Here is a 15268-nt window from a genome sequence, read left to right as displayed (position 1 = left end):
GCGGGACCCCGCCCCCTCCCCCGCGATGGAGTTTTTGGACATCTTTTTCACATGGAGATGTCATGTACTATTGTAAACGATGCAACTAGTGGAGGCGGCAAGGTGCTCAGTGTTGCCAAATTGGAAATGGCGTATCGTATCAAAGGCTCAAAATGATCATATTTGAATAAATATTGAAATTTCTGTAATCGCTCTCTTTTATCTGGGCTTTTGCTGGACCACCCTGGTCTTTTTCTCCTTCCACTCTCACTCAGTGTTTGCTTGCACTCTGACACAAACCCCTCTAACCTGTATTGCATTTCTTTTAAATGTGGCTTGTTTGTGCTATTCTCAGCCATCCCTCTGTCTATGACATGGTTACCTATGTAAACTTCTCTCTCTTTCTCTATCTGCCTCCCCCCCAACCAGCGCCTCTTTTTAGGCCTGTTTCATACAGGAAGTCAGTACTTCTGCTTCTTCCTCTCGCCTCCCTGACACACTCTCACCGCTGCACTCGACCCAGTGTGTGGAGACGCCCTGCCCTACCTTCAGGTAGTTGAGCGTTGTTTATCTGATGGACGGTTGGTGAAGATTGAAGCCCAGAGAAGTAGAGCATTGAGGAAGTTCTGACTTTCTGTTCAGTTCTGAGGAAAGATGCAGTCCGACCACGCAGTCTCTGGAGAAGGTCCGAGACACAGGCAGAAAGTGTTACTGGCTCTACATGTAGATTGTAACCAACTATCTTGATGGTCTTCAGCTAAGGATCTGGAAGACAAGAACTCAAGAGTCATCTTTTCTGGCTCTGGAGCTGAAGTTGTCTGAAGTGTTGATGCTGTATTTTTCCATGCTCTTGCTCTCCGGCTCTTCAGATTAAGTGCGAAGGTTTGGACGTGGGTGGCAGTTGACATCAGCAAAGACTTTCCCTCCATTTTGAAATGGAGAACTTTTTTTACACGTGGTTGTTTTAAAACCCTATGACTTATAATTGTACCATTTGAAATTGTTTCCATGAAGACACTGAAGGACATTTCAACTTTATTGTCATTGTGCAGAGTACAGGCACAGGTAAGCCTAACCTAACCTAGCCTAAAAAAAAACTATATTCTTCAAACTGAGGACCCTGTGAGACTTGTATTTCTGGATCTCTGGCTATTGTGGTTTGAACAAAAGGGACTCCAGAGAGACTCCCGACAGGAGAGGAGTTCAATCTGATCTTTACAGTAGGAAAATCTTTGCAGCTGAGTGTTGGATAGAGTCTCCTTCCTGGATTTCCTGAAGCAAGTGGTCATGGGTAACGTCGCAGGGCCCCTGGAGCAGACGGAGGGCCAGGAGAATTCCACCAGTGGGGTCACTGGGGTCACTGCCGGGGTCACCCCTACCGCCACCGTGAGGAAAAAACCTGCCGCCCCCCCAAAACTGCCCATACCTCCCGAGGATGAGCTCGAGGAGAGATTCAATGTGGTGTTGGTGAGTTCAGACTTACACGCAAACACAAATACAATCCTGCCGCACGTAGACAGATGGACACTCACACAGGTGTTTTTGTATGCATGCACAGACTGTGCCTTGGACAATAGCAATACATAACCAACACACATAACAAAACACACTCATAGACACCGTTACACAGATACACATACGACATGGAAACATAAACAGCTACACAGATGTACACACACTGATTGTGCTCTCATTCACTGATGCTCTGGGGTAGACAGCAGGAGTGGAATGTCTCCAACTAAGAGTGTGTCTTGCTGGAATAAGACCTGAAGCAACTTCTGGGATAACCTCATCAATGTTAGATCAATAAGATAGGATGTCAATACCCTCTTATACAGACACTAATCTTACAAAACCTTCCTGGTGTCGTTAGTAAGAGCAGTAAAGCAGGTGACTCTTCCTCTGTTGTTACTGTCAGCTCCTGTGTCACAGAGTTAAGGTAATACAAGAGCTGACCAGAGTTTTATCATATCCTGTTGAATAGCATACTGTTGTCCTTTATTTTAATATTCATGGGGTCCTTCATGTTGGGCTTTCATGATTTAAATGAGTGTCTCATTATGTGTGTCTGTGTATGTGTGTGCAAATAACAGTGTGTGTGTATGTGTGTGCGTGTGTGCATGTGTGTGCCTGTGTGTGTCTCTGTGTATGTGAGAGAGAGAGAGAGATAGTGTGTGTGTCTTTCATGTGACCAGGGCAAACATCCATTTTGACAGCACATACAGATGCACTTCCGTCCTCACACACCCATCCCTGCCAGCTCGCTCTGAGGAAGTGAGCTCAGTTCTCCTTTCTCTGTCCTCCCCAGCTCTCGTGTCACAGAAGCAATAGCTGCTATGTGTTTGTGTAACTAGGGGCACAGGATGTCTTAGGATGTGTTCGAGTGAGCGTGTTTGTTGGGGTGTGGGGTGTGAGACTGCAAGTCACGCACTGTATGAAGAAATCAAGAGCTTTGACTTCCCTTCAACGCTATCTAAGCCACACAGAGAGGAAGGGATCTGTATGTGTGTGGGTGCATGTGCGTGTGTGTGTGGATGGGTGCATGTGTGTGTGCATGTGTATGTATGTGTGTGTGTGTGTGTGTGTGTGTGTGTGTGTGTGTGTGTGTGTGTGTGTGTGTATGTGTATTAGTTTGTGTGTGTGTGTGTGTGTGTGTGTGTGTGTGCACGAGTACATGTGTGTATAAGTGTGTGTGTGTGTGTGTGTGTGTGTTTGTGTGTGTGTGAACATTATACATGAATGGTAGTAGATTTAATCGTTGTGTGGTGAGTCTTTTCACCAACTGAGGAGTGAACCAGTTTGAGCAGTTTGAACCTGCTCCCTCATGACATGATGTCACTATCGCTATAGTTTGAACCTGGTCCCTCATGACGTGATGTCACTATCGCTATAGTTTGAACCTGCTCCCTCATGACATGATGTCACTATCGAGATTGTGACGATAAAAGTTGTGTACATACAACATGGCGCAACTATCCTATTCATGTGGACGTGGAGTCTGAGGTTGTATGTTTATTAGCAGACTTGTGAGACTTGTAAGAGCCCATTAGCACAGTTGCAGTGTGATGGTATTGTGAGCTGGTGTGATGGAGAATGGAGCTCAGTCTCACCACCAGATGGGCCGTTATAGACAGCAGTGTGTTCACCCCCTCCCCCCCTCCCTCTCTCTTTCTCTTACTTCTTCTGTTTCTGCTTATGGTGCTGGCAGGAAACCACAAACAGACCTCTCAACAACACACCCAATACCAGCACCAACTCCGAGCCCCAGAATAGGACCTCTATCTCCATCTTTTATTTGCAGAAAGGCTGTAGCTCTAATGTGTGGTCATAGTGTTGTACCTCGAGTGTATTTATACAGTACTTCACAAGTAGAAGATGAAGTATATGAATTGAGAGGGTATATACTGTATGTAAGAAAGGAAAGCCAGTTATGAACTGCTTGTAGTAAGTACACTCTTTTCACACACAAATGCCCCAGAGGTCAAGTGGGATAAACAAACATGTTTATAGTAACACTCATGTCAAAGTTTTTTAAGTACAGTGTGCAGATACATTGTTTCCCCTTGAGATTATCATCATACATCAAACACTAAGAATATGAACAGTTATGTCTATGCTGTTAAAAACAGCTACTGAAGCTAGGCTACACATGTGGAGTGGTTGTTTCTTTAACAACTGAGGACTGAAACTCTGCAATTTTGGTGCCATCCTTCATAAATTTGCATGTTCCACATCTGTTTTTGCCAGTGTGTACGAGAGAGAGTGAGAGTGAGAGAGAAAGAGAGAGAGAATGGCCAGTGACTGACAGTTTGTGGTACAATAAGGGTGCCATGGCAACAGAGCCAAGTTTCACAGCATCCCTGTCCTCATCCATCCATCCACATTCATTTGTCAGCCTCCTGCTGCTTATGACAATCTCTACATTCTGTTAGCATGGCACTCATATGACAGACCTCCCTCTGACACTGCCTGTTTCACGCGGTGTGCAGGTGATTGGGTTTTTTTGTTGATGTGGTGTCGTCATGCCCTGGTTTACATTTCCCTTCACATTGACCAAAATGACATGCCATTGTTTATATTGATATTGGGATGTATATTCTTTCAGTGTCTCTGCCAGTGCATAGTTGATATGAAGATGACAAACTGATGGGAATGTTTCTCCTGTCCACAGAGCTCCATGAACCTGCCACCGGACAAGATGAAGCTGCTCAGTCAGTACGACAGTGAGAAGAAGTGGGAGCTGGTGTGCGATCAGGTAGGGTGATGACCTAATCACAACTAGCCCTTGATCTAGGATCAGATTATTTCAGTGTGGTTCAATTCTTCTGGATTTGGTCACAACATAGATCATCTCTCAAATAGGGTGATGACCTAATCACTAGTTGCTGATCTAGGATCAGATTATTTCAGTGTGGTTCAATTCCTCTGGATTTGGTCACAACAGAGTGATCTCTCAAAACGAAAATGATACAGTTTATTTTAAAAGGTTTTATTTTTAGGTTTTAAAACCATTATCCATGCTTCATCAAATAGCTTTTTGACAGTCAAGAAATAAACGTGTTTGCCACATGTACGTGGTAGACTGATGGGTTTGGTTGATGACTGTGGGATGAAGTTGCAAATGGCACTAGACACCCCCACCTAGTGTTGTTCTCTGGTGACCAGGGTGACTACATCTTCTTATTGTCCGTCCTGAATCTGACCTAAACGTCATGTCAAAGACAAGCCAGTCAGCAAAAGTGAACAGGCTAATCCAGGCTAGCAGTCCTTGCTTGTCCTGAGAGAATAAAGACATTTTGACCACAGATGGAAAGCAGAAGTTTCTTAAAACAGACACAGTAACACTCCGACCAAAGTTGAAGGTTTCTCAGATGTGTGTGAGAGAGAAGCTAACGGTCAAAACCACAGATCTTAAAGAAAAACAAGTGTCAGGTCAAAAGCAATGTGGGACCAAGTACTGCATAGAGGCTGAATTAAATGATGAATATACTGACTTACATGACATGACAGTTCTAAAAGTATACAACAGCAATTACAGAGGTTTGGTTACAGAACAGTAAAGTACAGAATGAGCAGCAAAGCTTTTGTCTTAGTAACTCTCAGATTAGAATTTGCCATTGGATATTGGGCTGTAATTTGAGCAAAATGAGTTTGTTACTAGCAGAGCAAGTGACTTCACTCTCCACAGTCACACCCATCCCATCAGAGTCACACCCATCCACCTCAACTGTCACCCCCCTCATACAGACACACACATATTTACACACAGAGCAGTCTGCAGTCACCTTACACATTTACCCCCTCACCTACATATAACACCTTCTCTTTCTCTCACTTTGTTTCTCTCTCTCTCTCTTTCTCTCTCTCTCACACACACACACAGACACACACACACACACACACACACACACACACACACACACACACACACACACACACACACACACACACACACACACACACACACACACACACACAAACACACATGACCTTCACATCCCTACCATCCACCAGTCTTGCATAGGGTGACCAGGCGGCGTCCTGCTTTGCATTGTACTGCACAGCATTTTGACCCTTTGTCCCACATCCCTCATATTGAGATAATGTCCCTACATTTTCAGTGGTCATGGCCTGGGTTTCATCCAATGGCTGAGAAGAGAGCTGCGAAAGCAGATTTGGTCAGAAGTATAAAATGCCTTTGATGTGCCTGTTATGGCTTATTGATGTTGGAATGTCTATCAGTATAGAGATGTCAGGCTACGTTGCAAATATGTGTGCCTTTGGGATGACAAACAGCACTGTGCTCATCATATCTTTCATATAGGAAAAGCTGTAGTCTTTATCTTTTATGCCCTAACTGGTGTGCTGTGGAATTGGAAGTGTAGGTGTTTCTGAGCCAAAAGGAATAATACAAATGTTTCTTATTCAGTTAGGTAACCATTATATCAAAGTTATAGGTTACCTCTCAGCATTGGTAACATGTCCCACATTTGGCCTGTTTGCAAATGATCACCCTAATCTTGCACCGCATGAAAAACATCCATCAGAAGCCCCCATTTGACATCCTCTTACAGTAGACCTTAGTCTTCTGACTTTCACCTAACCGCCTGCACAGGCTGGTGCAAGCTGATGTAAGCTTGATGTTAGCGTGCAGTACAGCTACCGCAGTGGATGGGAGGGGCCGGGTTGATGAGTGGAAACCAGATCTGCGGTATAGCAACTCACTTCCTGTGTCAATGTTTTCGTCTCCATGACAACTCTGGCCACATTTTAAAAGAAGCCTTGCATGCACAGAGGTTGCCATAGCAAAAACACTATGTGTAAAGGACACCCAAAGGGTGAAGTCATACAGGAAGTCCGTACACCTCATGCACCGCATCAGTTGCTCCTCCGTCACTCCACCCATCCCTCCATCTTCTTCTCTCTCCTCCACAGGAGCGCTTCCAGGTGAAGAACCCTCCCTCAGCCTACCTGAACAAGATCCGAGCGTTCTACCAGGACCAGGGGGGAGTGGCCCGCAGAGTGAGTGCCTCCCATCCCGGTCTTCTCCCACTGCTGTCATGCCTCCTCATATTCTCTTGACCTCCATCCCTCTCTTCTCCCACTGCTGTCATGCCTCACTGTCACTTTCTCTTCCCTTATTCTTTGCCTTGACTCCCACAACTTTCACTCAAGGATGTGTAAGCAGCGATACGTCCATGTGTGGTGTCCTCTCCTGTAGGTATCTAAGATCTAGGTTCTGAGATTCACCATTTTGAAGCCATACAGTGGTCCAACTGCATAGTTGTGTAGTCTGTCCCAATCAGTTGAAGCACTTTCTCTCTGAGTATGGGACAGTACAGTAAGAGCTTGTGGGTTTTAGGTCTGTGGAAAATTATGTCAAATAACAGAAGCTCTGACTCTCTCAGACTCTGTAAAAAACATCAAATATACATCAAATTATAAAGCGGTTGATGAGTCATGATCTCAGAGGAACCTAAGATCGCAAACTTGACCTAATGGCTTGACATGAAACCACTAATGTGAAACAATATACAGTCTTTTTACGTTCCGTGTTAAAACCTGAGCTGGTCTACGCAGTCAGGGAGAGACCCTTACACTGTATGCGTGCCAACAGGTATCTGGCCTCACCTTTTGTCCTTTTATAACAAGCATCTAAGACCAATTTGGACACCAATTTTACTCTGTCAGCAAGTAATTTACAGCCAGGGCCACTGGAGCACTGCGTGGGTGCTGTGCTGTGCATTCTGCTAGTTGTTGCATTATGAATGAGCAGTTTAATAGAGTAGCAATTTAAAGGGTAACATTGTGAACAAAGTGGCTTGAACAAGGCTTTCGGCAGATCCTGAGCAGTTGCTCTCACAGGGGCATTTAAGCAAACAATAAGCCACACTTAGCAAACAATCAGGGTTTCATCTCCATCTTGTCTCTACTCCCCTTGGGCTCCAGTTTAAGAAGCGGGTCCAGGAGTCCACACAGGTTCTGAGAGAGCTGGAGATCTCCTTGCGCACCAATCACATTGGGTGAGTGTGTCCGGCTCGGCTCCTGCTTGGCCTCCTCAGTGTTTGTTTGTTTGTTTGTTTGTTTGTGTGTTTACTGTAGTTTGTTGTGTGTCTCTGCAGGTGGGCTCAAGAGTTTCTCAATGAGGAGAATAATGGCCTTGATGTTCTGGTGGACTACTTATCCTCTGCCCAGTGTGATATGCCGTGAGTCCCTCTAGCCTTTGCAGTGATGTGTGTGTGTGTGTGTGTGTGTGCGTGTGCGTGGTGTGCGTGTGAGTGTGAGTGTGAGTGTGAGTGTGAGTGTGAGTGTGAGTGTGCGTGTGCGTGTGCGTGTGCGTGTGTGCGAGTTGGGAACACTGCTTTATGACTCTGGTCTTATGACAAGTCCTTTACTTATGCATTAAGACTTGTTTACTTTTGGTAACCAAAAGTGTGTGTGTGTTTCAGGTGTGATGCGGAGGCTCTGGAGAACGGAGGTGCCGTCTCGGAGAGGACTCAGTCAGTGGATCGCTCGGTGGAGGATCTGGCCAAGGGCGCTGGCAGCTCCACAACCTATGGCATGACCCGTGCCGCCCGTGCCCTCACCGTCCGCGTCAGTGCCCAGTGAGTATCCTCAGCAGCCAATCACAGTCTCAGCACCTCAGCCAATCAAAGCCCAAGTGCTCATCCAACCGTAGCCTTCACACAGAGACCATCCGATCACAGTTTGTGCCTACTCATGATACAGTGCCATGGCCACAGCACACAGACATCTGGCATCTTTCACAGTCTGATTTTACAGTATTTTATTCAAATTGGGAATAATTCATAATCAGTCTCACTTACTCTCTGCCTGTCTGTCTCCCATTCTGTCTGTCTCCCACTCTGTCTGTCAGACTGAGTTCGTTGGCCAATAGCAGGAAGACCATAAAGAATTCCCGTCTGGCCATACAGAGGGAGGATGTTCATGTCTGCATCATGTGTCTCCGTGCAATCATGAACTACCAGGTACACACACACACACACACACACACACACACACACACACACACACACACACACACACTCACACCCAGGCCATCAAGTTTGTTCACACACAGATACATTTAAAACTAAACAAAAACACTCTCATTTGTGTGATACCCATGTACATAGATAGTAGCTTTGATGGCACATAATGCCCAGATGTGTGGTGGCTAAGGTGTGCTCTGCCTCTCCCTCGTAGTCTGGATTCAATCTGGTGATGACGCATCCTCGCTGTGTTAACGAGATCACACTCAGTCTCAACAGCAGGAACCCCAGGTCAGTTGATGCCGTTGTGTAACAAAGTGTAAGACCGTGTGAACGCCCGTGCGTGTGTGTTTTGTTGACTTGATTGTGAGAGCTGTTGTGTGTGTTTCCATGACTACATGAACCCTTCCTGCAGAACTAAAGCTCTGGTGTTGGAGCTGCTGGCTGCTGTGTGTCTGGTTAGAGGAGGACATGACATCATCATTTCAGCATTTGACAACTTCAAAGAGGTGACAATATTGTCATGTACATTCAACAAATCACACACACACATGGGATGTACAACTCTACTTAACTTTAAGAGAAGAAAACCATAAATCTTCACCTAAAATCTAAGAAAGAATTTTTTTTTTTATATATATATATGGGCCATTCTACCGAATTGGTGCAAAGTGTGGTCCCACAACAATAAAAACTATTTACAAAACAATTAAGTATTCAGACATAGATATTTACTAAGAATATGTTTATGGTCTATTTAAACCCAAGACATTAATTGAGTAGGGATAAGGCTAAAATATATACAAAATCATCATTTATAGGGTACTTTCTATTGGGAAGTAGCTGTCCCTAACCCTGGCATCTAAATTTCAATGTCTGTAAATAACACTTTTTTTAGATTTTTTTTAATTTTTTTCATATGATGTATTTTCAAAGACCTTTACGATTAAGTTTAACAGAACTTGGAAGATTTAGATTTATTGTGGGTTTAATTAAAAAAAAAATGAACTATTACTCAAAAAATCATGTCCAATAGATTTCATGTCAACTACCGAAACACAGGAGTTTTAGTCCATTGGCTGAGCCTGTTTTTTAGCCACACCCCTTGCATTTATAACCAGGCAGTGATACTGCATCCCTGTCCCTCATGGCTGATTGGTAAGTAGCTAGATCCCATACTTTTGATATAAATGTGTTCCAAAGTCTTGAAAATCAGTGTGTAACCTTAAGAATTGTCACTACCTGAACACCTTTTTTTCTTCAATTAAGTAAACTTTTGGGGTTTTATGCAAAGTATTATGTTTGTTTGTGTGTACACCTCTACAAAGATTTGTTTGCTAGCCATGTGGCTTGCTAGAATTATTTATTTATGCTCAAATTTAGCTAGAATTGTCACTACCGAAACAGTCACTACCGAAACAGTTACAACCAAAACCTATGGTAAAGTTTCGGTAGTGGACATGATCGTTTCGGTAGTGACCAAAATGGAATGGTAAATAGTTCAATCCCATCATTTTGAAAATACATGTTGTTATTGTGGACTAAATGGTAAAGATGTAGATAATGCTGATTTCTATCTGAAATTGTTCAGGAGAGAAAGAATCATAAGACACCAAAATGCCAAAAGGAAAAAGTAGAGCAGAGAGCTGAGAGAATTACCGACAAAGAGTGAGGGATGACCCAGTGAAACACCAAGAATATTTGAGGAAGGAAAGAGAAAGAAATAAGAACGAAAGGAAGAAGGAAAGTTGAAATGTATCAGTGGATTTATCCAACAGGGAGCAAAAGAAAGGTCAGAAAATCATGGAGGAAAAGACAGCAAAAGCACAAAACATTTGTGTTTTTAATATTCCCAACCTAAAGCATGGTATGAGTTAAGATTAAGCAATAAGTTGAGGAAATATGATTAACCTTGCAAACAAATACTGTGGTCACTACCGAAACAGTGTTGTCACTACGAAACAGTGCAGTCACTACCGAAACACTGGATGTTTTGTAAAAAATAAAGTATATTGAGTTATCAACTAAAATGTTATGATACTGATTGGTTTAATGTATGTTCAATTTCATCAATCATCAACTCTGGAATCAATATTATCAGTATTTTGCATTTTACAAAGAAATATTGCACTTAGATTTTGATGAATTGTATAAATGAACTTTGAAATTTTGGTAAAAATTCATTTTTTTTTTATTTCATTGTGAAAACCTTCAAGAAATATTTGTAAAAATACTCTTCAGAGAAGGGAAGGAAACACAATCTGAACAGGTTAATAATAATACGTTTTTCCTATAGTTTATTACTATGTTTCGGTAGTGACAATTTTTGGGAGAGGAAAAACATTCCAACACATTCTGAAAATACAATATAAAAATTGACGGTTCATTTACTAGATATGTGTACTTTAGATATGGTACAATATATATATGGACAAAGTTTTGGGAATAAAACATACAAATTTTCAAAATATTTCCAACCTGACTTTGCACCAATTCGGTAGAATGGCCCATATTGCCCGGACACTCTTTGTTTCACACAACTTGTGTAATGTGAATGATGTAAATGTGTGTGATCAGGATTGCCAGGTTAACTTAAAGTGGATTTTGTTGCACAATCTATTGTTCTTCAGCTATCTTTTATCTGCCATCTTTCAGTACTTTAAAAGGCCTCACTTTTATTCTCTCTCTTGTTTTCACGGACAATGTTTTTCTCGTGGTCATTCCACTCCCCTCACTCTCTCTCTCTCTCTCTCTCTCTCTCTCTTTACTTATCTTAACTATCTCTCAGGTGTGTGGGGAGAAAAATCGATTTGAGAAACTGATGGAGTACTTCAGAAATGACGACTGTAACATTGACTTCATGGTGAGTCAGCATACACACATGCACACAGATAGACAAAGACACACCCAAAGCGGTTGGGGGTTCAGTGTCTTGCTCAAGGACACTTCCTCACCTCACTCACACACGCACGCACACACACACAAATAAATACGTTTTGCACAGGAAGTCTTATATCTCTCTCTCTCTCCCTCTCTCCCCCTCTCTCTCTCTATCTCTCTCTCCCCTCTCTCTCTTTCTCTCTCTCTCTCCCTCTCTCCCTCTCTCTCTCTCTCCCTCTCTCCTTCCCTCCCTCCCTCCCCCCTCTCCCTGTAGGTGGCCTGCATGCAGTTTATTAACATAGTGGTTCACTCAGTGGAGAACATGAACTTCCGAGTGCACCTGCAGTATGAGTTCACCCAGCACAGCCTGGACTCCTACCTGGAGGTGAGAGCATATCCACTGAACTACACCTCCCAGCATCCACCACACCTGAATACCACTGAACTACACTGCCCAGCCACACCACATCTGAACTACACCTCCCAGCCACACCACATCTGAATACCACTGAACTACACCGCCCAGCCACACCACATCTAAACTACACCTCCCAGCAACACCACATCTGAATACCACTGAACTACACCGCCCATCCACACCACATCTGAACTACACCTCCCAGCCACACCACATCTGAATACCACTGAACTACACCGCCCAGCATCCACCACATCTGAACTACACCTCCCAGCCACACCACATCTGAAGAGTTTTGAGATTATCTGCAATCCGCAAGTCTCAGCATATTCTGTCTATATTGTGTGTGCATATCATGTGTTTCATTGTATGTTTTGCCTGTGTGTGTGTGTGTGTGTGTGTGTGTGTGTGTGTGTGTGTGTGTGTGTGTGTGTGTGTGTGTGTGTGTGTGTGTGTGTGTGTGTGTGCATCAGGAGTTGAAGAGCACGGAGAGCGAGAAGCTGCAGGTGCAGATTCAGGCCTACCTGGATAATGTGTTTGATGTGGGAGCCATGCTGGAGGATGCTGAAAACAGGGGACCAATACTAGACCACGTGGAGGAGCTGCAGAACCACAACCAGCAGGTGATACACAGACAGACACACACACACACGCACACACAGTACACACACTCAATGACATATACACACAGACATATACACACGTAATTGGCCAAATAACACATCTACACAAGCAAGCCACAAACACACACATACACACCACAGTCTACATGCATGCACACACACACACACACACACACACACACACACACACACACACACACACACACACACACACACACACACACACACAAACACACACAAACACAGACCCCTGTTTACAAACTCCACTCCAATCCACTCCAATAATTTGTGGTTGTGTGACAGTTGACTGACAGGCTGGAGGAGTATGAAAAAGATGCTGGAGAAAAGATTTCTGAACTGGAGAAACAACTGATGCAGGCCACAAAGGAGGCAGCAATTCTGAAGGTAGTCCTCTCTCTCTCCCTCTCTCTCTCTCTCTCTCTCTCACACACACAAACAGTCTCAAACATGGACATACGAGAAGCATATATGTTCAGCTGTTATTCAAAGAGTATTTGTGTAAGAGTATTCACATTTTCTGTTTTGCTTTCTGCAACACCTCTCTGTCATCTCCTCTTTGTCTGTCTGTCTGTCTGTCTGTCTGTCTGTCTGTCTTCTCTCCACCCATCCTAGGAGAGCTTGAAGGACTCCTGTGCTCAGGTGGGCTCTCTGCAGCAGAGAGAGAGAGAGCAGGAGCTGGAGAGGGAGAGGGAGCGCGAGCGTGAACGCCTCTCACGGCACCCTGAGCCAGAGAGGACGCGAGAGGGCGAGAAGCCGGAGGAGAAGAGCAGGGAGGTGCCCCAGGACTCCCAGCTGATGGAGCGCCTGAAGGCTCTGGAGGAGCAGGGCCTGATTCGGATGGAGCGTCACGCCTCTGGAACTCTGGACATCCAGGTGGTCCAGGCTGCTCTGGCACCCGCATCCACAGCCTCAGAGGCCGCCCCCTCAGGCGAGTGTTCACCTGCTTCTCCCCCAGACCAGCATGCACACCAGCACTTCCCAAATGGCCTGTCATACTGAGGAAGTTAATGGTTGTGCCACATGCATATAAACACATACTGTTTGACACAAAATTATTAAGATGCAAAAACACTGTTATGCATTATTCCATTTTATAGATTTTACAAAATGATTAAGATGCAAAAACACTCCGTATGTCCACCCCCACACACACACACACACACACACACACACACACACACACACACACACACACACACTGTGTTCAAAAATATGTCCTCATTACAACATCTACACACCTGTCCTCCTCTACAATCTCTGCACTGCCAGCTGCTCCTTATCAATTGTGTCTTTTCGCTGCAAAACACATACCCTGAATATGAACCCAGTATTTACTTTATATATAGAATATGTACTAATGCACTCATGTATATTATATATTAGTATATTATTTTCTCATGAGGAGACATATCATTTCGCAATCACATGTGATTTGGATAGTAATAAGTTGATATACTTATGGGTTCATATGCTGTATGCATAACATCCATTTCAAATGTTAACTTTGTAGCGGTGGAAACTTCATCTCCGGCCGCTCCTTGTGCAGCTCCTCCTCCCCCTCCTCCACCACCCCCTCTTCCAGGAGCTGCAGCCCCACCTCCACCTCCTCCTCCCCCGCCCCCTCCACCTGGTGGTGTTCCACCGCCTCCCTCTGGTGGAGGCCCCCCGCCTCCACCTCCACCACCAGGAGCACCAGGGCCACCTCCTCCTCCCGGAGGGGCGCCTGCTGAAGGTAAGATGTGGTAAAGGGCAAGGTGAGGAGGGTTAAGGAATGTAACTCTATTAATTATGCATGTTGACTCAAAATATGGGTAAGTGCAGAGGTATTTTGTTATGCATTAATCCATTTAGAGATGAATGAAAAACATCTGTCCTCTTTTATAGATCTTATCACCGTGTTTAAACGGTTATGATCAAGAACGTGTAACCCAACTAACAGAAACTGACCATGGTATTCACACATTTGGCTCACAGGTGGTAAGAGCCGTAAACCCATCCAGACTAAGCACCGAATGCCACTACTGAACTGGCAACCTCTGAAGCCAAACCAAGTGTCAGGCACCGTGTTCAGTGAGCTGGATGATGAGCAGGTCCTTGAGGTAAGATTATCCCCTACCTCTTCATCTCTCTCTTTCGCTCCTTTGTCCAACCCCTCTTTAATTTCATCTCTCAATTTCTCCCCTCCTCATTTCTCAGGAGTTGAACATGGACTTATTTGAGGAGCATTTTAAGACGAAGGCCCAGGGTCCCCCTGCAAACCTGTCCACTCTGAAGGTGAAGGTATCTAAGCAGGCCTCGAGCAAGGTGTCCCTGATAGAGAGCAACAAGGCTAAGAACCTGGCTATCACCCTGCGCAAAGGTGGCATGAGCCCCAGAGACATCTGTGAAGCCATAGAGACGTGAGTAGCCTCAGGCTGCATGCTAGCAGTGCTAACAGACGTGCTAATGATAATCCACTTGAAAATGCTAACAAAACCAACAGATGCTCCATAACGCTCACATGCTGTAGGTTAACTTGCATGCTCTTTATAGCTCTATTTGGCTTGAGAGGTCAGACTGCTAATACACTGTAAAAAGATAATGGTCCAGAATTCAGGCATGGCACCAATTATTTCAATGATGCTAACATACAGTACTCTACTGTGCAGTTGTTACAGATACTACAGATGCTTGCCCCATGCTTACATTGCTCAGCCTCTTGTACCTTTCTGACAACATTCTTCACATCCCCTGCCCCCACCGCCCTGACATACTCACACACCTCAGGTACAGCCAGCAGGCCTTGAGTCTGGACTTCTTAGAGCTGCTGGAGAGGTTTGTGCCGTCGGACTTTGAGCTGAAGCTAATGCAGAACT

General features: G+C 44.4%; 1 protein-coding gene across 1 annotated transcript in view; it reads left to right on the top strand.

Annotated features, from left to right (window-relative positions):
• The first annotated feature begins 446 nt into the window (after positions 1-446).
• Positions 447-15268, top strand: part of fmnl1a (formin-like 1a) — a 19304-nt gene continuing 4482 nt past the window's right edge. The window contains exons 1-18 of the mRNA XM_031570598.2: positions 447-1446; positions 4151-4234; positions 6415-6501; positions 7429-7502; positions 7602-7685; positions 7929-8084; positions 8357-8468; positions 8686-8762; positions 8887-8980; positions 11260-11334; positions 11626-11736; positions 12243-12392; positions 12696-12797; positions 13026-13341; positions 13924-14145; positions 14388-14512; positions 14610-14812; positions 15180-15268. The exon at positions 15180-15268 is cut by the window's right edge and continues 146 nt beyond it. Of these exons, the coding sequence (XP_031426458.1) occupies positions 1267-1446; positions 4151-4234; positions 6415-6501; positions 7429-7502; positions 7602-7685; positions 7929-8084; positions 8357-8468; positions 8686-8762; positions 8887-8980; positions 11260-11334; positions 11626-11736; positions 12243-12392; positions 12696-12797; positions 13026-13341; positions 13924-14145; positions 14388-14512; positions 14610-14812; positions 15180-15268 (2341 nt within the window). The 5' untranslated portion in view covers positions 447-1266. The remainder of the gene's footprint in view (positions 1447-4150; positions 4235-6414; positions 6502-7428; positions 7503-7601; positions 7686-7928; positions 8085-8356; positions 8469-8685; positions 8763-8886; positions 8981-11259; positions 11335-11625; positions 11737-12242; positions 12393-12695; positions 12798-13025; positions 13342-13923; positions 14146-14387; positions 14513-14609; positions 14813-15179) is intronic.

The sequence above is a fragment of the Clupea harengus genome, chromosome 1 (genome assembly GCF_900700415.2).
Source record: "Clupea harengus chromosome 1, Ch_v2.0.2, whole genome shotgun sequence".
Classification (NCBI taxonomy): Eukaryota; Metazoa; Chordata; class Actinopteri; order Clupeiformes; family Clupeidae; genus Clupea; species Clupea harengus.
This window is presented reverse-complemented; position numbering and strand designations above follow the sequence as displayed.